The sequence below is a fragment of the Salmo salar genome, chromosome ssa20, assembly GCF_905237065.1.
Source record: "Salmo salar chromosome ssa20, Ssal_v3.1, whole genome shotgun sequence".
Taxonomy (NCBI): domain Eukaryota; kingdom Metazoa; phylum Chordata; class Actinopteri; order Salmoniformes; family Salmonidae; genus Salmo; species Salmo salar.
The window spans coordinates 46,025,842-46,048,525 of NC_059461.1; the positions used below are offsets into that span (position 1 = coordinate 46,025,842).

Below are 22,684 nucleotides of genomic sequence, written 5' to 3' on the forward strand. Positions count from 1 at the left end.
GCACGGTTTACGACGACTGGACCGTTATCACAGTTCCATGATTAGTGAGGATTATTAGGGTCGATTTATAGAACTACTGTTCAACCCCAATTGTACACTTTTCTCACCTTCCAATATTTCATGTATTGAACAATTGTATATGCCAACTTTCAGGATGAATCAAACCACAGTTTTTTTATTCACCAATATACTTTGTGCTTAAAGGTTCTCCAAAACTGTTTTTGTATTTTTCATAAATACAGTGCATTCGGAAAGTATTCAGACCCCTTCACTTTTTCCACATTTTGTTACGTTCCAGCCTTATTCTGAAATGGATAAAATACAAATAAATCCTCATCAATCTACACACAATACCCCATAATGACAAAGTGAAAACAGGTATTTAGACATTTACTAATTCATAAAAAAACATACCTTATGTACATAAGTATTCAGACCCTTTCAGACCCCTTTTCATTCATCATCCTTGAGATGTTTCTACAACTTGATTGAAGTCTACCTTTTGTAAATTCAATTGATTGGACATGATTTGGAAAGACATACACCTGTCTATATAAGGTCCCATAGTTGATAGTGCATGTCAGAGCAAAAACCAAGCCATGAGGTTGAGCTCCGAGACAGGATTGTGTCGAGGTACAGATCTGGGGAAGGGTACCAAAACATTTCTGCAGCATTGAAGGTCTCCAAGAGCACATTGGCCTACATCATTCTTAAATGGAAACAGTTTGGAACCACCAAGACTTCCTAGAGCTGGGTACCCGGCCAAACTGAGCAATCAGGGGAGAAGGGCCTTGGTCAGGGAGGTGACCAAGAACCCGATGGTCACTCTGACAGAGCTCCAGAGTTCCTCTGTGGAGATGGGTGAACCTTCCAGAAGGACAACTATCTCTGCAGCTCCACCAATCAGGCCTTTATGGTAGAGTGGCCAGATGGAAGCCAAGACCCTAACCCTAACCCTAAGCACACAGCCAAGACAAAGCAGGAGTGGGTTTGGGACAAGTCTCTGAATGTCCTTGATGTCCCAGACAGAGCCTGTAATTTAACCCGATCTAAGATTTCTGGAGAGACCTAAAAATACCTGTGCAGCAACGCTCACCATCCAACCTGACAGAGCTCGGAAGGATCTGCAGAGAAGAATTGGAGAAACTCCCCAAATACAGGTGTGCCAAGCTTGTAGTGTCATACCCAAGAAGACTCGAGGCTGTAATCACTGCCAAATGTGCTTTAACAAAGTACTGAGTAAAAGGTCTGAATACTTATGTAAATGTGATTTTTCAGTTTTACATTTTTATTACATTTGCTAAAATTGTTTTTTGCTTCGACATTATGGGGTATTGTGTGTAGATTAATGAGGATTTAAAAAATTTTTTTACCAGGCTTTGCAAGCATGGTTCCCTTGCGCGTGCTCAATCCATTTCATTCAACCACTGAAAACCCTCCCACTTGCTGCTCAACAGATTTTCTCGTGGAGTTTTCATTCAATAGGGTTTTAAGTAGATTTATCTTACGCCATTATTTTATCATTAATTCAATTTTTTTTTCTACAGAGAAGAATTCTTTGTGAAATGGGTTCAGAATATAGAGATCAATGAAAGAAATCCATATAAATATATCCATATTTGTCTTCATCTCATCACCATCTGTCATTTTAGGGTTAGGAAAGTATGTATAAATCATAAAAAAACTGGTTTGGAGAGCCTTTACGCACAAAATATATTTAATTAAACATAGTGGTTTGATTCATCCTGAAAGTTGTCATATTCAAGTTCAACCCATGAAATATTTGAAGGTGGAAAAAAAGCGTACAATAAGGCTTGAACAATAGTCCTATACATTTATCTTAATCCTCACTAATCATGGAACTGTATGACAATGGCCCGGTCGTTGTGAACCGTGTGCCAGGCTCCAGGATTAACCTGCTACATGTGTTCTGAGTTCCATAATGATTCAAATTGGCTTACATGTCCCAAATTATTGCACAATGTTAGGCTAATATGATCCACTAATGCTAGTGAACTTCAGGAACAACTACACAGACATGACAGAGGAAAGAAAAGCAAACAGAATGGAATGATGTGAAATGTAAGGTACAAATTGAAGAAAACTAACACTGAAGTGAGAATTATAAATGTATGTGGGAATTACTGATGGTGGTTCCCAATACTGGCTAATAATTAACATTATAAAAATTGTGAAATAAAATTGAGAAAAGCCCGGGTATATAATTAAAACATTCTAAAGTGCATACATGCAAAAAATTTTAGATCTCCAACCCGAACGAATAGCGGCTGAATAGAAAACTATTCTCATGCTTAAATTCAAGGTCAGAATACGCATAGAGAAAAAAGTGCATAAAAATCTAATTATGTTCAAATATTTCATGGGTTGAACTTGAATATGACAACTTTCAGGATGAATCAAACCACTGTATGTTTAATTAAATATATTTTGTGCGTAAAGGCTCTCCAAACCAGTTTTTTTATGATTCATACATACTTTGGGTCGGAATTGGCCCCCAGTTGAATAAAATGTATTCAGTTTGCGCAAGGGAACCACGCCTGCAAAGGCCGCTACGCACCTGCATAAGGTAAGTCTGAATATCAACTATTATCTGGTATGTATGAATGGCGTACATTTCCTGAATCTGAATCGGCCCATTAGGGCTCTATTCAATCAGATTGCTTTAGCTGACATCCACAAAAGCGGTTGTTTTGGTGGTGTCATAGATGGAACTGTGTTGAGCTGTCAAATCCTACCAGCTCTCACAGTCTCAAGTCAGAATTAGACGTTCATCCATGTTTCTCAAACGTCAAATTTTGAAGTTGTTCCAAACACCAAATCTCAACGTGTTTAAGTTTAGGCACTAACTCCAAATTCTTAAGGTTAGGCATTAACTCCGAATGGTTAAGATAAGGATTAAGGTTTGGGATAGGCTTAAAAAAAAGTTATATCACTGGTCTCGAACTATAAACTTTGGAATCTGAGACAGATGCTTATGCCCATATCACGGGTGACCTGGCTGATCAAATCCACAAGCTCCTGGCATTATACCTAAAGTGGACATTGCCACTGGCTGCACAGACTCCCATTAAAGGGTAGGAAGCATGAGTTTTTACTCACTAAAGTAACAACACATTGTGGTCAAAGACTTAGTTGTAGTCACGATCTGGTTACCAATAACTACAAACATAGTTATGTTTAGATTTTTTTTTTTTTTTTTACATGTAAACTACCCACAATGCACTATTTCTCAACGTCATATAGAGGATCTACTCTGTGCTACCGAGTTGATATGCTAGCTCGACACCTAGCTCAGGCTGGCTAAAGTTAGCCACACCTCATGAGCTTCACGGATTTGTGGCTGTGTTAACTACTGGGAACTGAGTTGAACAGCATTCTTACATAGGTATTCCTCTTTTCCAGATGGGATAGAGCAGTATGCAGTGCCATGCCCATTCCGTCATCCGTGAATCTGTTGGGGCGGTATGCAAATTGTCGTGGGTCTAGGGTGTCGGGTAAGGTGAAGGTGGTATGATCCTTAACTAGCCTCCCAAAGCACTTCATGATGACAGATGTGGGTGCTATGGGGCAATAGTCATTTAGTTCAGTTACATTCGCTTTCAAGCAAGTGGGGACAACAGACTGGGATAGGGAGAGATTGAATATGTCCATAAACACTCCAGCCAGCTGGTCTGCACGTGCTCTAATGACACGGTTAGAGATGCCGTCTGCGTCGGCAACCTTGCGAGGGTTAACACACTTAAATGTCTTATCTCTGCCACGGAGAACAAGAGTTCACAGTCCTCGCGTGTAGAGGTAGCCCGCGACCTCGGCTCTGTGTTTTTCTCGATGCGGGTGAAGAAGGTGTTTAGCTTGTCCGGGAGCGAGGAGTCGGTGTCCGAGACGTGGCTGGCTTTCCCTTTATAATCTGTGATTGTCTGGAGTCCCTGCCACATGCGTCTCGTGTCTGAGCCGTTGAATTGCGACTCCACTTTGTCCTTGTACTGTCGTTTTGCCTCTTTGATTGCAGAGGGTATAGCTGGTCTGTTTGTACACGTCCATTTTCCCAGTCACCTTGTCGTGGTTAAATGCGGTGGTTCGCGCTTTCAGTTTTGCGTGAATGCTGCCATCTATCCACTGTTTTTGGTTTGGATAAGTTGTAAAGATCACAGTGGGAACAACATCCTCCTGATGAACTCAGTCACTGAGTCAGTGTATACGTCGATACTATTCTCGGAAGCAACCCAGAACATTTCCCAGTCCGCATGACCAAACAATCATGAAGCATAGATTCCGATTGGTCAGACCACGGGTGCTTCCTGTTTAAGTTTCTGTCTATATTAGAGGGAGAGCAAAATGGTGGCGTGATTTTATTTGTGAAAGGGAGGACGGGAGGGCCTTGTAGCTGTCCCGGAAGGGGGAGTAGCAATGGTCAAGAGTGTTCGATGAGCGAGTAGCACAGGAGATGTGTTGATAGAACTTCGGTAGAGTTTCCTCAGATTTTATTTGTTAAAGTCCCAAGCTACAATAAATGCGGCCTCAGGATATGTGGTTTACAGTACTGCACAGAGTCCAGTGTAGTTCTTAGCGGGCCAAAGAAAATTATCTCGGCAGGTAATGCGGTCGACATTTGATGGTGGATATTCCAGATCAGTAGGAACAAACAGACCTGAGTTCCTGTACGTTACCACAATCACACACTCTCCACCTTTGGACCGATGGACGGAGAACCCTGCTGGCTGAATGGACAGGGACAGTATATTTGGAGAGAGACGTGATTCAGTGAAACAGAGTATGTTACAGTCCCTGTTGTCTCTCTGGAAGGAGAGCCCTGAGCTCATATGCTTTGCTGTCCAGAGACGGAACTTTAGCGAGTAATATACTCGGAAGCGGTGGATGGTATGCATGCCTCCTGAGTATGACTAGGAGCACACTCCTTATTCCGCTTCTCCTGTGGAGGCGTCATGGAGCGACCCCCAGGATGAATGGAACTGCCTCGGTGATTCAAATAAAGGATCCAATTCAAGGAAATCTAATTTCTGGTCGAAAAGCTGGTAAGTGATCTCCGATCTAATATCCAGAAGTTCCCCAGGTGGTGAAGATAGGCAACAACACCTCCGCCACGCTGATCCTCATCACGAGGGCCACACAAGGGTGGGTGCTCAGCCCTCCCTGTACTCCCTGTTCACCCATTACTGCGTGGCCACGAACGTCTCCAACTGTATCATCAAGTTTGCTGACAACAACAGTGGTAGGCCTGATTACAAACGATGACACAACAGCCTACATGGAGGAGACGAGGGCCCTGGTGGAATGGTGCCAGGAAAATAACCTCTCCCTCAGCATCAACAAAATGTAGGAGCTGATTGTGAACTTCAGGAGACAACCGAGAGAGCATTCCCCCATCCATATCGATGGGGCCGCAGTGGAGAGGGTGAAAATCTTCAAGTTCCTCGGCGTGAACATCACTGACAACCTGAAATGGTCCATTCACACAGACAGTGTGGTGAAGGCGCTGACCACAAGAGGCTGAAAAAATGTGTCTTCGCCCCTAAGACCCTCATAAACTTCTACAGGTGCACCATTGAGAACATTGGCACGGCACCGCCTGGTACGGCAATTACACCGTCCTCAATCACGGGGCTGTCCAGAGGGTGGTGTGGTTAGTCCAGTAGTTGGGCTCAACCATGCCGACCATAGCCATGTTGATTGGCTAGACTGGCTAGGCTAATAGCTAACGTTATTTGGCTAGATAGCTAACATTAGCTGGCTGGCTGCTTTTTAAAATGTGTATTATTATTATTTAGCTGGCTGGCTGGCTAGGTTGCTGGCTAAGATAACTGCATACAGCTAACATTCTTTGATATTTGGTTAGATGGTGTTATGTATTTTCAAAATGTTGGTTTACAGAAAGTATTCATACCCCTTGACTTATTCCATATTTTGTTGTGTTACAGCCTGAACTCAAAATGGATTAAATGTATTTATTTTGTATCTAAATGTATCTACACACAATACCGAAAGTCGAAACATGTTTTTAGAGTTTTGTTCACCGTCTGGTGTTCAACCTTCCCAAGTTCTCTCACGTCACCCCGCTCCTCTGCTCTCTCCACTGGCTTCCAGTTGAAGCTCGCATCCGCTACAAGACCATGGTGCTTGCCTACGGAGCTGTGAGGGGAACGGCACCTCCGTACCTTCAGGCTCTGATCAGGCCCTACACCCAAACAAGGGCACTGCGTTCATCCACCTCTGGCCTGCTCGCCTCCCTACCTCTGAGGAAGCACAGTTCCCGCTCAGCCCAGTCAAAACTGTTCGCTGCTCTGGCACCCCAATGGTGGAACAAGCTCCCTCACGACGCCAGGACAGCGGAGTCAATCACCACCTTCCGGAGACACCTGAAACCCCACCTCTTTAAGGAATACCTAGGATAGGATAAAGTAATCCTTCTAACTCCCCCCCCCCCCTAAAAGATTTAGATGCACTATTGTAAAGTGGTTGTTCCACTGGATATCATAAGGTGAATGCACCCATTTGTAAGTCGCTCTGGATAAGAGCGTCTGCTAAATGACTTAAATGTAAATGTAAATGTTCACACCGGAGTCAATACTTTGTAGAAGCACCTTTGGCGACAATTACAGCTTTGAGTTGTCTCGGGTATGTCTGAATCAGCTTTGCACATCTGAATTTGGGGATTATGTCAAGCTCTGTTAAGTTAGAGGTGGAGCAGCGGGTCTTTGTCCTGTTGGAACGTAAATCTTCGCCCCCCAGCCTAAGGTCATTTGTACTCTGAAGAAGGTTCTCATCAAGGATTTGCCTGTATTTGGCTCCATTCACTATCCTCACCAGTCTCCCAGTCCCTGCCACTGAAAAGCATCCCCATAGCATGATGCTGCCACCACCGATATTCCCTCAAATTCTTTTCATCACTGAGCAAATTTCAGGTCTGCTGAGCACAAACTTCAACTTTGTGAAAATCCTGTGCAACTTCCGGTGGCCTACCATCAAAAACATTGGAGAAAATACATCCCATAACATTTTAACATGGAAATAGCTGTTCTATCATTCAGTCCGGTTGCTCAGTTTGGTCGGGTAGTTCCATATTTTTTTTCAATTTCCCATGTCAATACTCTAGAAATTGTTTTATACCCTTCCCCAGATGTATGCCTCATCACAATTCTATCTTGGAGATCTACGGACAGTTCCTTGGACTTCATGGTATAGTTTCTGCTCTGTCATGCACTGTCAACTGTAGGACCTTTTATAGACAGGTGTGTTTCTTTCTAAATCATGTCCAAACAATTGAATTGGCCACAGATGGACTCCAATCAAGTTGTAGTGATCAAAGGAAATTTGATCCACCTGTACTCAATTTGAAGTGTAATAGCAAAGGTGTGTGAGTACTTCTATAAATTAGATATTTCTGTATTTCATTTTCAATACATTTTCAAACATTTCAAAAAACATGTTTTCACTGTCGTTATGGGGAGAAGCCTACTCCAATGCGTTCTGCCTACATTAACATCTCTTATAAAGTTAGTTTTGCATACTGTGTAGATTTGTGAGAATATACACTGCCGTTCAAAAGTTTAGGGTCACTTAGACATTTCCTTGTTTTCCATGAAAACATACCTGAAATGAGATGCAAAATGTATAGGAAATATAGTCAAGATGTTGACAAGGTTATAAATAATGATTTTAAATTGAAATAATAATTGTGTCCTTCAAACTTTGCTTTCGTCAAAGAATCCTCCATTTGCAGCAATTACAGCCTTGCAGACCTTTGGCATTGTAGTTGTCCATTTCTTGGGGTAATCTGAAGAGATTTCACCCAATGCTTCCTAAAGCACCTCCCACAAGTTGGATTGGCTTGATGGGCACTTCTTACGTACCATGCGGTCAAGCTGCTACCACAACAGCTCAATAGGGTTGAGATCCGGTGACTGTGCTGGCCACTCTCTTATAGACAGAATACCAGCTGACTGCTTCTTCCCTAAATAATTATTGCATAGTTTGGAGCTGTGCTTTGGGTCATTGTTCTGTTGTAGGAAGAAATTGGCTCCAATTAAGCCCGTTCACAGGGTATGGCGTTGCAAAATGGAGTGATAGCCTTCCTTCTTCAAGATCCCTTTTACCCTGTACAAATCTCCCACTTTACCACCACTAAAGCACCCCCAGACCATCACATTGCCTCCACCATGCTTGACAGATGGCGTCAAGCACTCCTCCTGTCACGTCCTGACCAGTAAAGGGGTTATTTGTTATTGTAGTTTGGTCAGGACATGGCAGGGGGTGATTGTTTTATGTGGTTCGGGGTTTGTTGGGCTATGTACTTAGGTAGAGGGTGTTTGTTTTATGTGTTCCATTTTTTGGGGGGTTTATGTTCTTGTTAGTATATTTCTATGTTCTAATCTAGTCCTTCTAGTTCTATGTTTAGGGTTTTTGATTGACCTTCAATTGGAGGCAGCTGTTCCTCGTTGCCTCTGATTGAAGGTCCTATGTATAGGGGTGTTTTTGGATTGGGATTTGTGGGTAGTTGTCTCCTGTTTTGTGGCTGTGCACATGACAGGACTGTTGTGTGTCGGTCGTAGTTTTTTTGTATACGTATTTTGTTTGTTTTTCCTTCTTTTAATTTTAAATAAAGAAGATGTGTATACACATTCCCACTGCACCTTGGTCCAATCCTTACGACAACATGACACCTCCAACATCTTTTAATTGTTCATGCGTCTCACGAATGTTCTTTTTTGTGATCCGAACACCTCAAACTTAGATTTGTCTGTCCATAACACTTTTTTCCAACCTTCCTCTGTCCAGTGTCTATGTTCTTTTGTCCATCTTAATCTTTTATTTTTATTGGCAAGTCTGAGATATGGCTTTTTCTTTGCAACTCTGCCTAGAAGGCCAGCATCCTGGAGTCGCCTCTTCACTGTTGACATTGAGACTGGTGTTTTGCGGGTACTATTTAATGAAGCTGCCAGTTGAGGACTTGTGAGGCATCTGTTTCTCAAACTAGACGCTCTAATGTACTTGTTATCTTGCTCAGTTGTGCACCGGGGCCTCCCACTCCTCTTTCTATTCTGCTTAGAGCCAGTTTGTGCTGTTTTGTGAAGGGAGTAGTACACAGCGTTGTACGAGATCTTCAGTTTCTTGGCAATTTCTCGCATGGAATAGCCTTAATTTCTCAGAACAAGAATAGACTGACACATTTCAGAAGGAAGTTCTTTGTTTCTGGCCATTTTGAGCCTGTAATCGAACCCACAAATGCTGATGCTCCAGATACTCAACTAGTCTAAAGGAGGCCAGTTTTATTGCTTCTTTAATCAGGACAACAGTTTTCAGCTGTGCTAACATAATTGCAAAAGGGTTTTCTAATGATCAATTAACCTTTTAAAATGATAAACTTGGATTAGCTAACACACCATGCCATTGGAACACAGGAGTGATGGTTGCTGATAATGGGCCTCTGTACGTCTATGTAGATATTCCATGGGGTGGCAGATGGCCTAGTGGTTAGAGTGCTGGATAGCAACCGGAAGGTTGCTATATCGAATCCCCGAGCTGACAAGGTTAACATTTGTTGTTCTGCCCCTGAACAAGGCAGTCAACCCAATGTTCCTAGGCTGTCATTGAAAATAAGAATTTGTTCTTTACTGACTTGCCTTGTTAATGTTGTAAATGATTATTTTATTTAACACTGTATTTCTGATCAATTTGATGGTATTTTAAAGGAACAAAAATTGTATTTTCTTTCAAAAACAAGGACATTTCTAAGTGACCCCAAACATCATGTAAATACATGTCCTGGAGACATACCAATTCTGTAGATTCACCCAGAGCCCTATGGGCCCTGGTCAGAAGTGGTGCACTATAGGGAATAGGGTGCCATTTGGGATGCTGACAGTTTTTGTATGATAGTGGTAATTGCTGCTGACTAATGCAACCAGATAATGTATATTGTATAGAAGATCTCAAAAACAAGTTATAATCTAACATTTGCTAACTAGTAACCAAATCGATAAATTTTAATCTAATGTTCAAGGCAGAGCTATTCGGTTATGGGCCTCAAGAGCTACTGGTTAATGAATTGATCAATTAATCAAATAATGTCATTGATTGGCCAGATAGCTCACTCAACACCAGGTCTGAAACAGTCCTTTATTAGAAGAAAAAATGAAAACCAGCAGGCCAGGAACTGAATCACCCTCTGGCCTAATGGTTAAGATGGATGAACAGATGAGCTGCTGGCCCTCTTAATGGCAGTAAGAGTCAAGCCAGGTGCTTCCCTTCTCTCCACAGAAGTCCATCCATGCCTGGGCCATGTGCAGACCTGGTGTCCTATCTATCTACATGTGTCAGTGCTTCAAAGTGTGTTTGCACAGCTCTCTCAGTGATCAACCCAGCTACCTCCAGTCCATCCATGGAGACCCATTGCGGTCAATTGTTTTCAGATGTTCCTGTGCTCATGTTTCAGCATTATGGAATGGCAGCTGCTGTGGAGATGAAATATAAATAACCGGCAGGTTGTTTTGGCAACAGGGAACCATGCAGAGAGGAGGAACTGGAGCATAACTTTACTTATACCTCGTGTCAACTCTGATGTGGGCCCGACCCACTGGGCAAAAACTGGTTGCATCAATGTTGTTTCCACCTCCAAAAAATGGATTACGTTGAATCAATGTGCAAAACTGATTGGATTTGCAAAAAGTCATACATTTAAGGGAATTTTGTATTTCTTTTGCCCAACTTTTTACGTAAATCCAACAACATGGTGATTTTTTTGTTGATTTCATATTGAATTCACATTAGTTGACCACTTGACATCTCAACCAAATGTAAATCAAAACTAGACGTTGAAATGACATCTGTGTTCAGTGGGTAGGCTCTGTTCACTGAGGTGAATCGTTCAGGGGCTGGTTTCCTGGACACAGATTAAAGGGATAGTTCACCCAACTTACAAAATTACACATTGGTTTAGTCGATGGACTGCTTACAAGGGGCTGGATTCAATCCATATCGCTGAAGTTCACATCTCTCTCTGAATGTTCTGCGCTGTTGCTGATCCTGATCTGGCACCAGGAGTATATTCATTAGGAACCAAACAGAAGCAAACTGTACAAAACAGGGAGGGATGTAACTGAATTTGCTCAATAAGAATCTCTCTGTTGCAAAACGGTTGGCATCAAGATAATGAAGATCACCTCAAAGTCAATTTAGGGACAAATTGATTTGGACTTACTGCAACTTCACTTAGATGACGTCAAATAAGAAAAGGTGTCTGATAGTGTGATATGATAATGATTCTGGAATTCAATCAATTGCAGATAGAGGATTTCCAAATGTGTACAACAGCATGGTCTGGATGAAAGGAGTGGACAGTGATAAGGAGTTGTAAAAATGCAATTTTTTTGTGATGACTGTGCTTTTTGAGGCTGTTATGACTTAGTTCACTCACTATGCTGCTGCACTGTTTTTCAAGTTGGCCTTCATATTCAGCAGTTAGCAGAGGGCGAATTCATGTTGAAGTAGATCGTTTTTCTATTTGCCACTTTCACTTGGTTGTCACACTGAAGGGTTACACAAGGGAAGACCTTGGCAGCACATCACAAACACCACTTCCGTTCACCACTCAGGCATTTAAACACTAAACAAAGCCATCGCATGAAAGATCATTAGAATGGGAACACTTTTTAATCTCTCTAAATCTCCATCAGCGTACATAACCCACCCAAGCCACGGCCCACCCCCGATTATAGCTCATCGCTGTTAGAGGCCTACACGTTATGCAAAGGTTAGTCTTTACGTCACATGGTCGCATAACAGTACTGTACTAGTACATGTGGGCTGTTGGTGGTTTAATGGCATGATAGGGAGCCTGGAGCAAAGAGGTCACAGCTGGACGTTGTTCAATTTATGCAATAATCCTCCGCACTTGATTGCCAAACATAGACTTATTTGGAGATTTAATGTGCCTGTAGCCTAAATAACGGTTAAATAAGACCTTTTTAAAAGTATGTTTGTTTTGATTTAATATTATTAGCCCAGCGCAGTAATTCATACAGGAAGCCCAGCGCAGTAATTCATACAGGAAGCCCAGCGCAGTAATTCATACAGGAAGCCCTACTGAACAGAGGACTTATGGATTCTATTATCTCTTGGATACTAGTAATTGAAACCGTCAAACAGTCAGAACAGCTGTAAACTTTGAGAAAATTAAAACAATGTAGCTGGCTCCTCTGAAACTAGATAAAGTAATGATGACAGGATTCAGCAAAGGTACTTCAGCTCAGTGGGGGAGAGACGCCCTCCAGTTGGTTTCTCTCAGTGACAAATGACAAAGGGAGAATTTTTACTAAAGTCACTCTGCCCTCAATCTGTCCTTTCTTTCTCACGCACTGTCATGAGTAGGTTATTCTGTCTATCTCGCACGCTCGACCGTCACAAGCAGAAGTGTCTTACCTCTGTTTCTGTGGGGGCACTGATGGACAAATTCAATATCTTACAATTAATTCTGTGTGAAATAAACCATACAATATTTTCTGTATAATATATTTAATTATAAATTGGGTGGTTCAAGCCCTGAATGCTGAATGGCTGACAGCCATGATATATCAGACCGTATACCACGGGTATGACAAAACATTTATTTTTACTGCTCTAATTACGTTGGTAACCAGTTTACAATAGCAATAAGGCACCAAGGGGGTTTGTGGTATATGGCCAATATACCACGGCTAAGAGCGCCGAGTTAGGTTGTGTGTAAGAACAGCCCTTAGCCATGGTATATTGGCCATATACCACACCTCCTCAGGCCTTGTAACTTAATCCTACAACTGTGTCTAATTTAGGGTGCCCTGATCAATAGGCATGACGCATCTGAAGTGTCTCTTCTTATCGTGTATAGACTACAGTTTTAATACATAAGTCACAGCCAAGCATATGATCTCATTCCATGTAAAGAAGACCCAGACCTCTTCCATGTACGAAGGATCTTGCGTAACTGATGAGCAGTAGTCAGTGTAGGTCTCGGTCTGTCTTAAGGTGTTGTTCTACTTTATCTGGCCACCAGACAGTCAGAGGCAACCCTAATCCCGGCAGGCACATGACCTAGAATTAACAACCTTGCATGGTCATGTCTGTGACTCTCTAAGAGACATATCAGTAGTAGGTCAGGCTAAAGGGATCTGGGTCAGGCTAGACAGGTATTTTTGATTAACTATCATCTCATGTGAAGGTTTCTTTTTTTTCATTGTCAGCTATATGCATCTTCCATCAGGGTCGTGTTCATTATGGCATGCGACAGAGCATTTTTGGTTTTGCAATGGGAAACTAAAATGTCCAGGTAGTCTTTCCCTGTTTCAGTCTGTTTTCTTTTGACTAGTACCCATTGCTCAGTGTAGCTTCAACTGACCTCAGAGGGTTAAACTGATGAGTACTCTGACCTCAGCTGGAGAGCAGAAGTATGCTGTGGTCCTTCACCGGTTGTCATGGCAACCATTGATTTCAGTTTCACCAGCATGATCAGAGGGTAGAGTTCTGATTTGGAAGACAATATTGAAAAGCCCCGTTTATACCTGGTGTTAACATGTGTCCTGTGTCATCTTGTCCCTGTTCTGATTGTGCCCACATTTTTTAGACCAGTATTGACGATTAAAATAAACGACTGTGATAATATTTCGGGTAAGAATCGATTGGTTATGAAAGCTCAGCGGGCAGACCTTAGTGACAGTCCAGTGGGTAGAGTTTACAGGTTCGAGTCAAATAAAGAAAAGGCTCGCAGGGAGGTAGGTTGGAGGTGGACGGAGAGCATTAAACGGGGGTTGCGACATACAAGGTCGACCAATTTGAATGCTAATGCAGCTTTTGCTTTCCGACCTTACCCAACAAATCACATTTCTATTGACATTCTAAACAACTGACTAACTGAACAGCTTTACATAACTGAAATAAAGAAAAAAGTGGTTCACTCCCCTCTGCTAGCGCAGTGGACAACGCACTGAGACAGGGACCAGAAGGTCACAGATTCTAATGTCGCTGATGGCTTTTTTTTTTCTTTTTTAACTTAAAAAACAAAACATTGTGATGGACATTGTGTCGCGAGACAGAGTACCTTTTCAGGGGACCTACTTTTATCTGTTGAGTGTTTATAATTGTGACAACTTACAGTGTAGCTTACACTTACATCAGTGAATGAAGTAGTCTGTTTGGAATGTAATCCATTTGCAGAAGGTAAAATGGGTATATTCATTGAGTTTCGAGTGTGCTTTCACAGAATAGCATTGGCTTAGGCCCAAATAGCCAATTAGATGGGCTCATCTAGCTTGCACATGGATTGTGTCCAGGAATACTCGATGGAGCTCAGATTCCTTGAACACATTAGGTTGTTCTGTGTGGTCTTACAGGTAACACAGGGTTTCTGTACATCTTAACTACAGGTCACTGCCAAAATAATGGAAACACTTACATAAATGGAGGGATAGAAAGTACACTACATGAACAAAAGTATGTGGACACTGGCTTGTCGAATGTCTCATTCCAAAATCATGGGCATTAATATGGAGTTGGTCCCCCCTTTGCTGCTATAACAGCCTCCACTCTTCTGGGAAGGCTTTCCACTAGATGGGTGTCTGATGGGGTTGAAGTCAGGGCTCATTGCAGGTTAATGAAGTTCTTCCACACCGATCTCGACAAACCATTTCTGTATGGGCCTCGCTTTGTGCATGGGGGCATTGTCATGCTGAAACAGGAAAGGGCCTTCCCCAAACTGTTGCCACAAAGATGGAAGCACAGAACCGTCTAGAACATATCGCTAAGATCTTCCTTCACTGGAACTAAAGGGCCTAGCCCGAACCATGAAAAACAGCCGCAGACCATTATTCTTCCTCCACCAAACTTTACAGTTGGCACTATGCATTCGGGCTGGTAGCGTTATACTGGCATCCGCCAAATCCAGATTAGTCCGTCGGACAGCCAGATGGTGAAGAGTGATTCATCACTCCAGAGAACGCGTTTCCACTGCTCCAGAGTCCAACGGCGGTGAGCTTTACATCACTCCAGCTGACGCTTGGCAATCTTAGGCTCGTGTGCAGCTGCGGCCATGGAAACCCATTTCATGAAGCCCCCAAGGAACAGTTCTTGTGCTGACGTTGCTTCCAGAAGCAGAACTCGGAAGTGAGTGTTTTTTTTCGATGGTCCCATTCTGTGAGCTTGTGTGAGCTACCACTTCGCAGTTGAGCCGTTGTTGCTCCTAGATGTTTTCACTACACAATAAAAACACAGTTGACTGGGGCAGCTCTAGCAGGGTAGAAATTTGACTTGTTGGAAAGGTGGCATCCTATGTGCCACATTGAAAGTCACTGAGCTCTTCAGTAAGGCATTTCTACTGCCAATGTCTGTCTATGGAGATTGCATGGATGTGTGCTCGATTTTACACACCGGTCAGCAACGGGTGTGGCCGAAATAACCGAGTCCACTAATTTGAAGGGGTGTCCACATACTTTTGTATATATAGCGTATATTGAAAGCAGGTGCTTCTTCACAGGTGTGGTTCCTGAGTTAATTAGGCAATTAACATCACATCATGCATAAAAATGCTTACTAGGCCATTATTTTGGCTACCACAGCTATGCCCTCATCGGATGACAATGCCCCCATTCACAGGACACGAGTGGTCACTGAATGGTTTGATGAGCATATGCCATGGCTGTGTCAGTCATCAGATCTCAACCCAACTGAACACTTATTGGAAATCCTGGAGCGGTGCCTGAGAAAGCGTTTTCAACCATCAGCAACAAAACACCAAATGATGGAATTCCTCGTGGAAAAATTGTCATATCCCTCCAATAGAGTTCCAGACACTTGTAGCATCTATGCCAAGGCGCATTGAAGCTTTTCTGGCTCGTGATGGCCCAACGCCCTATTAAGACACTATGTTGGTGTTTCCTTTATTTTGGCAGTTACCTGAAATTGTAACTAGTCTGAATGGGATTACAGGCCTGATTGGATTAACTGTATTCCTGCTCTAGTTTGATGGAAAATCTGTACTGGGGACAAAGAGACAGCTAGGCTAAAAGCCAAGTGATCTCATCATCCACTTATGTGGAGGTCCTCACAACCGGTAACTTTTCAACTGCACTCTAGTCATGGCTCAGCAGGCTCACTCTACTGTTCTGGTATGTACAGTCGTGGCCAAAAGTTTTGAGAATGACACAAATATTAATTTTCAAAGTTTGCTGCTTCAGTGTCTTTAGATATCTTTGATGTTATATCGATGTTTTGTTCCCCGAGCCACTTAGTTATCACTTTTGCCTTATGGCAAGGTGCTCCATCATGTTGGAAATGGCATTATTCGTCACCAAACTGTTCCTGGATGGTTGGGAGAAGTTGCTCTTGGAGGATGTGTTGGTACCATTCTTTATTCATGGCTGTGTTCTTAGGCAGAATTGTGAGTGAGCCCACTCCCTTGGCTGAGAAGCAACCCCACACATGAATGGTCTCAGGATGCTTTACTGTTGGCATGACACAGGACTGATGGTAGCGCTCACCTTGTCTTCTCCGGACAAGATTTTTTCCGGATGCCCCAAACAATCGGAAAAGGGATTCATCAGAGAAAATGACTTTACCTCAGTCCTCAGCAGTCCAATCCCTGTACTTTTTGCAGAATATCAGTCTGTCCCTGATTTTTTTCCTGGAGAGAAGTGGCTTCTTTGCTGCCCTTCTTGACACCAGGTCATCCTCCAAAAGTCTTCGCCTCACTGTGCGTGCAGATGCACTCACACCTGCCTGCTGCCATTCCTGAGCAAGCTGAATCAACTTTAGGAGACGCGCCTGGCGCTTGCTGGACTTTCTTGGGCACCCTGAAGCCTTCTTCACAACAATTGAACCGCTCTCCTTGAAGATCTTCATGATCCGATGAATGGTTGATTTAGGTGCAATCTTACTGGCAGCAATATCCTTGCCTGTGAAGCCCTTTTTGTGCAAAGCAATGATGACAGCACGTGTTTCCTTGTAGGTAACCATGGCTGACAGAGGAAGAACAATGATTCCAAGCACCACCCTCCCTTTGAAGCTTCCAGTCTGTTATTCGAACTCAATCAGCATGACAGAGTGCTCTCCAGCCTTGTCCTCGTCAACACTCACACCTGTGTTAACGAGAGAATCACTGACATGTTGTCAGCTGGTCCTTTTGTGGCAGGGCTGAAATGCAGTGGAAATGTTTTTTGGGGATTCAGTTCATTTGCATGGCAAAGAGGGACTTTGCAATTCATCTGATCACTCTTCATAACATTCTGGAGTATATGCAAATTGCCATCATACAAACTGAGGCAGCAGAGTTTGTGAAAATTAATATTTGTGTCAATCTCAAAACTTTTGGCCACAACTGTACAGTACAGTTGAGTGGAGGAATAGGAGGGAAATGCAGCAATAGGGGGGGGGGCAGTGCACTAATGGGAGGACATGGCATCTCTGGGTTCACTCAGAGATCCGGGGTGCATCATTTGCTAATCCATATCCAGATAACAAATAGCAAGGGCATCAGCCGAGTAAGGGGAGCAACTAATCGAATAATAACCTCTGAAGCTTGTTTGTGTTGACAACAATCCAGTTAGCAACTGAGACAGACACCGATGGGAACGGGAACTGGTTGGTCTAGTTATAAGTAGAACTCCTGTAGGGGATCCTGATATAATTCTAGACAAGAGAACCAAGAGGGATATAGGCTACAGTCATGTACAGACCTTTGGGAAAAGTGGAACATTTCACTCAGTCCGAGTATCTATTCACACCCATTCCTGGGCCACATTCATAAAGCATCTCAGAGTAAGAGTGCTGATCCAGGATCAGTTTGGCCTTTTAGATCATATGAATATTATACATAATATTATAGAGAGGGGGGACCTGATCCTAGATCAGCAGCTTTATGAATACAGGCCCTGATTTACTCCACACCTAGCGATGACAAATGTACCGGGCTTGTGAGGGCGGACATTTCACTCCATAAGTTTAAACCATTAACTCTGGTCCAATTATGTCATTAAATGACTCGCATAACTAGGACTGAGTCAATGGTGTTAAAAAGAACCCTGAACATATTTATCAACACCGTAATGACGCCACATACCCATCGGTAATTGTGTTTTTACAAAACCCATGCCACATTGCCGATCAATTAGGATGTTGAACTGAGTTTGGGTAATAAAGTACCTTTAATAACTGACAATGGAGACCTTGAATATTTTAGCTGAAACGATTTCAGGCTCATGTACTGTGTGACTCAACTGTTTATTATAAAAGGGCTACGTGTGATTCACCCATCCAGTTCATTCATTTACGCCTACACAGGTTATACTGGTACAATAGAAGATCCGCTGATGTCCCCATTTGGGCTGTTGTAATGGAATCTCAAATAGTGAGCTGTGTTTTGGGGAATGACAGTGCCTATAATTCAACCATGGACATAAATATATTCATCATTGGATTCAACGCAAGTCAGATTATTTGAAAAAAGTAGATCAAGAAATGCTCATACACACGCTGTTCGATAAACCTTTTTAATCTCAACAGCAAGTTAGCTTATGTGTGGTCAACATCAATGAAGGTAAATATAAAATTGGATTTTCTAAAGACAGGTGTTTGTCAGCAGGAAGTGAAATTATGATATTGAAACACATCCACTCCTAATCTTCATTATTTTCTTTACATCTTCAACTATTACTTAGAAATATTGCTATAATACTTTTTAAAATGGCATATACTGATGGACCAAAAAAAGCACTGTCAAGAAGCTAAAACCAAGAAGTTCCTAACTCCACATGGTGTGGTCGGACAGGGAAACTTCTGAGGGGACTTTGGTTTTGTACCTTTGTAAAACCTGGGTCTACTTATTTCTGGAAAAGATACCCCAAAATAAAAACAGAACGGAATTAAAACCAGAAATAAACGCTAATATATTGAAATCTTAAACAAAACAAGTAAAAAGGCACACTGAACACTATTCACTCAACACAATATTTGTTGCATCTTGAGAGCACTCAAGTCCCTAAACCCCTAATTTTTACAAAGCACAATGAACAACCAATAGTGTTATTCTCTGGTCTTTCTTTGAAAGAACCAAATGTTTCGTGTCCATTTATTGGGATAACAGAGAGTGAATGGTTCCCTCGCTTTTGTTTTAGTCTCCAGGGGAAGCAGCAGACTAGGCTAAACACCATTCTGACTACCATCACCACCTTGCTCTCGCTATATGTCCTTTTTACCTCGTAAAAGTGCTCCAGTAATTCAGCTTCCAAAGACAATCCTGTAGTCTAGTCTATGGCTGTGTCCCAAATGGCACCATTTTACCTATATAGTGCACTACTTTGACCAGAGCCCACAAAAGTAGTGTACTATGTAGGGAATAGGCTGCCATTTGAGAAGCAGACTTTGCCTCTGACTTCGACCACTTCTGTTTTTCATCCTATTTAATGAAAAGTAGAGTTTTATCTCTTCATCAGAGATCTGTATGCTTCAAGTAGATTCAAAAGTTAAGTGTTCATTCTAAGCTTGTTGTAAGAGAGCCATTGTGAAACTTGACACAATTAATCCAGTGTCGTGTGACTAACGTTCTGTTCTTACATTTGTCTTTTTCTTCATTTTAATATTATTATTTTAGTTTTTTACAGCAACCTTTAGGTTAGAGAAACACATTCCTTCAGAAACCCAGTAGGTATTTAGGTCTATTCCTCCACAGAATCATGATTAGACGTTTTCTACATCAACACTGTTGTGCCCACATCAGCTGCATATCACAGAAGGTATAAGGACACAATCTGGAGATAAAGCCCTCACCTAACAACACTAGCGCAGCAAACTGATTTGATTGGACTTGACTTATTCCTTTTAGCGCCTAGTGAAGCAAAGGGCCTCACAAACTGATTTGTGTAGCTTGTTGGAAATAACTACCCAATTTATAAGGAACATGAACACAAATCGTGTTTCTCTTCATTAAATATAGATTGGAGTACTGTTTTTGTATTTTTTCTTCCCTTTTATCTGCTTCAATGGGATTGGTGGGGGGATTATCTCACGATTACATCATCGCTGTCTACGCGGTGATGAGCCGTCACTGTGGATATGTTGGCTGTGAGTCATCATACTGGAATTCTCCCGAAAAACGTCACATTAAAATACGACTTTCTGGTGAGGAAGTCGCCCGTGCTGCTCCCTAGTCCCAGATATATTGCTTCAATATTGCCACGATAAAATATTGACGAACACTGCACTTATCAAGCGCGCATTAATTCATTACTTTGTCTCTTGTTCGTTTTTTGTTTTACTATGTCAAACACGCAATGTGTTTTTGAGAGTTCTTGTCCTATTTCAATACCAAATAGCATGGTTGTCGTTTGGATTGTGCTTTCGGTAAGCCAAGTTCCGTTGTGCACGTCTTCCAAAAACGACCAAACTGTGCTAAGGCTTTTTGCACCGTCCAGCTCTTCTTCTCGATGAGGCCGCTGCGGCTGCAGTCAGCTTTGAGGCAATTGTGTTCCTGTGGAGCGATATCACTTCACACGTGACACCCCCCATCATGGCAACATCCATCCATCAACATATACCCAGCCAGCCAGCCATGCTGGCACACCCTCATGGCCCAGGCAGCCACCAGACCTGGGTCCTAGCATAGGGCTGATGGGAACAGAGGAGCGGGAAGAAGGGCGATAGGGTTGATTTTGGTAGAAAGGTTCTGAGGTTGGTTCACCACAACTAAAAAAATAGTATTCATTGATACAAAAAAAAACACTTTCCCATGTACCTTGACCCCCATCTCCACTCCATCATATCTACGACATAATGCTGTGTAGGTTTTCAACTGTCGGTAATACTGCTTTCTCCCCACAGCCCCACCGGCTTCAGTTCACCAGTACGAAGCCGTGCTGCGAGTCTACTGTCTCCATCATCTCGCTGTCCAGAAAGGAGTCCTGGAGCTCTGCGGGGAGTGCCAGCCCCTCGTACCCGGCCACAGGGGCCTCTCCTGGGCCAGGCGGGTGCGGCTGTCCGGGATCCAGGGGGAACTCGTATTGTTCTGCATAAAGTGCCTCTTGGGGGGAGTGAAACTGTCCCTGCTGGTCACACAGCTGGTAGCTGTAGCCCAGGGCCTCGGAGGTGTGAGGGTGATTCTGCAGCTGGCCGGCCAGGCCGGGGGGCATGAGTACTGGGCTGAGGTGGGAGTGAGGGTAGTGGTGGGCCAGGTAGGTGTCGTAGACCAGGTTGGCGCTGGGCTCCATGAGGGGGCTGAGGGCCTGGGTGTAGGGAGGGGAGGCCTGGGAGCTGCCCTGCTGCTGGTGGGCCCCGGCCATGGCCCCTTGCTGCGGAGGGGCCCCTGGGTCCCCTGGATAGGAACCCTCCACTATCTGCATCTGGTTGAAGTAGGTTTGGAGGTGAGTCTGCTTCTGGAGGTACATCCTCTTCTGGTGCAACCTGAAGATAAAGTGAAATAGGTTATAGAGACAACCAGGAAAACAAGATGTCGGTGGGATCTGTTTGATACGTGTGAATAGCTAATAATGTACCTATGCTCCTGCAGCTGTTGCTCTAGACTCCGAGGATTCTCCTTACAGAAGAGCTGGCAGCTAGCAGGACTCACATTAGCCATGACACTAGCTTTCTGTAAGGGAGAGAGAGGGAAATATGAGGGATTCAATAACTATATCTTACCAGTCTCAAAATATGCCATCCATAATCACTGATAGGTATAAAATGACATTGAAATTGAGAAAATCTTACAGTAATGCAGACAATCTAACAACATTTTATTAGTCAGTTTTATTGTAATTGATTACTCCTTTAATAAATATTTAGATACATACAGTATAAGACAGATTGAGTGGTGTATTAGTACCTGTAGTCTGTGTGTGAGATATTGTGTCTCGAGACTCTGTCTTCGAGACAGTAGAGGTTGGGCGCCACCCTGGTATAAAGCCAAGTTATCCTCGTGCTTGGATGCCTCTCCCTGAAACGCATAATACACACAGAAGAGTTCAGAGGAGGTTACACTCACAATCTCACTGGGTTACAGATGAAAAGCAGATCAAATTGTTGGCGACCAAATTTACCTGGGGGGGGGGGGAGGCCCCCCAACAATGCTTTTTATTCAGTCAATGGAAACACATTTGACCGTCATGCTTATCGGTCTTTAGGGTAATTTGCTAAATCTAGGGGAATTAAATTGGTCGTGTGCATTTTTGTCGTAATTTACACAACGAGCACAGCATACACAGCCTATTTTGAGCGGAATATCACTTGTCAGACAGCACTCGACCTGCTGCTGCGGTTCCTCAAGCACATTGCTGCTGGAGTGAAAGATGCTTTTATAAGCCCAGTCATTGCACAATAATTATATATGCAATCGCATGTCAAAAACAGTTTTGATCACCATGATTAAAAAGAGCTACTATTTTTATTTCTCAACTGGTAATTGAAGCGCGCTTTCCAATTGGCCATTCAAGTGCATAGGCAACGGTAGGCAGGCTATCAGCGCATCAACCCACCACTTTGCAATGTGAGCTGGAGGCAGTACGCATTTTGAAAACATATACTTCATTGTTTGAAACCTGAATGTTTTACGTCATATTATGAGGCATGTCTCACTTGGCTTCAAAGTAGCCTAGGCAAAATCTGACCATTGAAACTAGAATTTCTCACCTGTTCT

The 22,684-nt window shown here is 42.9% G+C and overlaps 1 protein-coding gene across 1 annotated transcript in view; it reads right to left on the bottom strand.

Annotated features, from left to right (window-relative positions):
* Positions 1 to 18,534: 18,534 nt before the first annotated feature.
* The window catches only part of sik2b (salt-inducible kinase 2b), a 59,423-nt gene continuing 55,273 nt past the window's right edge, over positions 18,535 to 22,684 (bottom strand). Inside the window, exons 13-15 of the mRNA XM_045703410.1 lie at positions 21,875 to 21,985; positions 21,546 to 21,640; positions 18,535 to 21,453 (exon numbers count right to left, since the gene is read on the bottom strand). Coding sequence (XP_045559366.1) covers positions 20,886 to 21,453; positions 21,546 to 21,640; positions 21,875 to 21,985 — 774 coding nt within the window. The 3' untranslated portion in view covers positions 18,535 to 20,885. The remainder of the gene's footprint in view (positions 21,454 to 21,545; positions 21,641 to 21,874; positions 21,986 to 22,684) is intronic.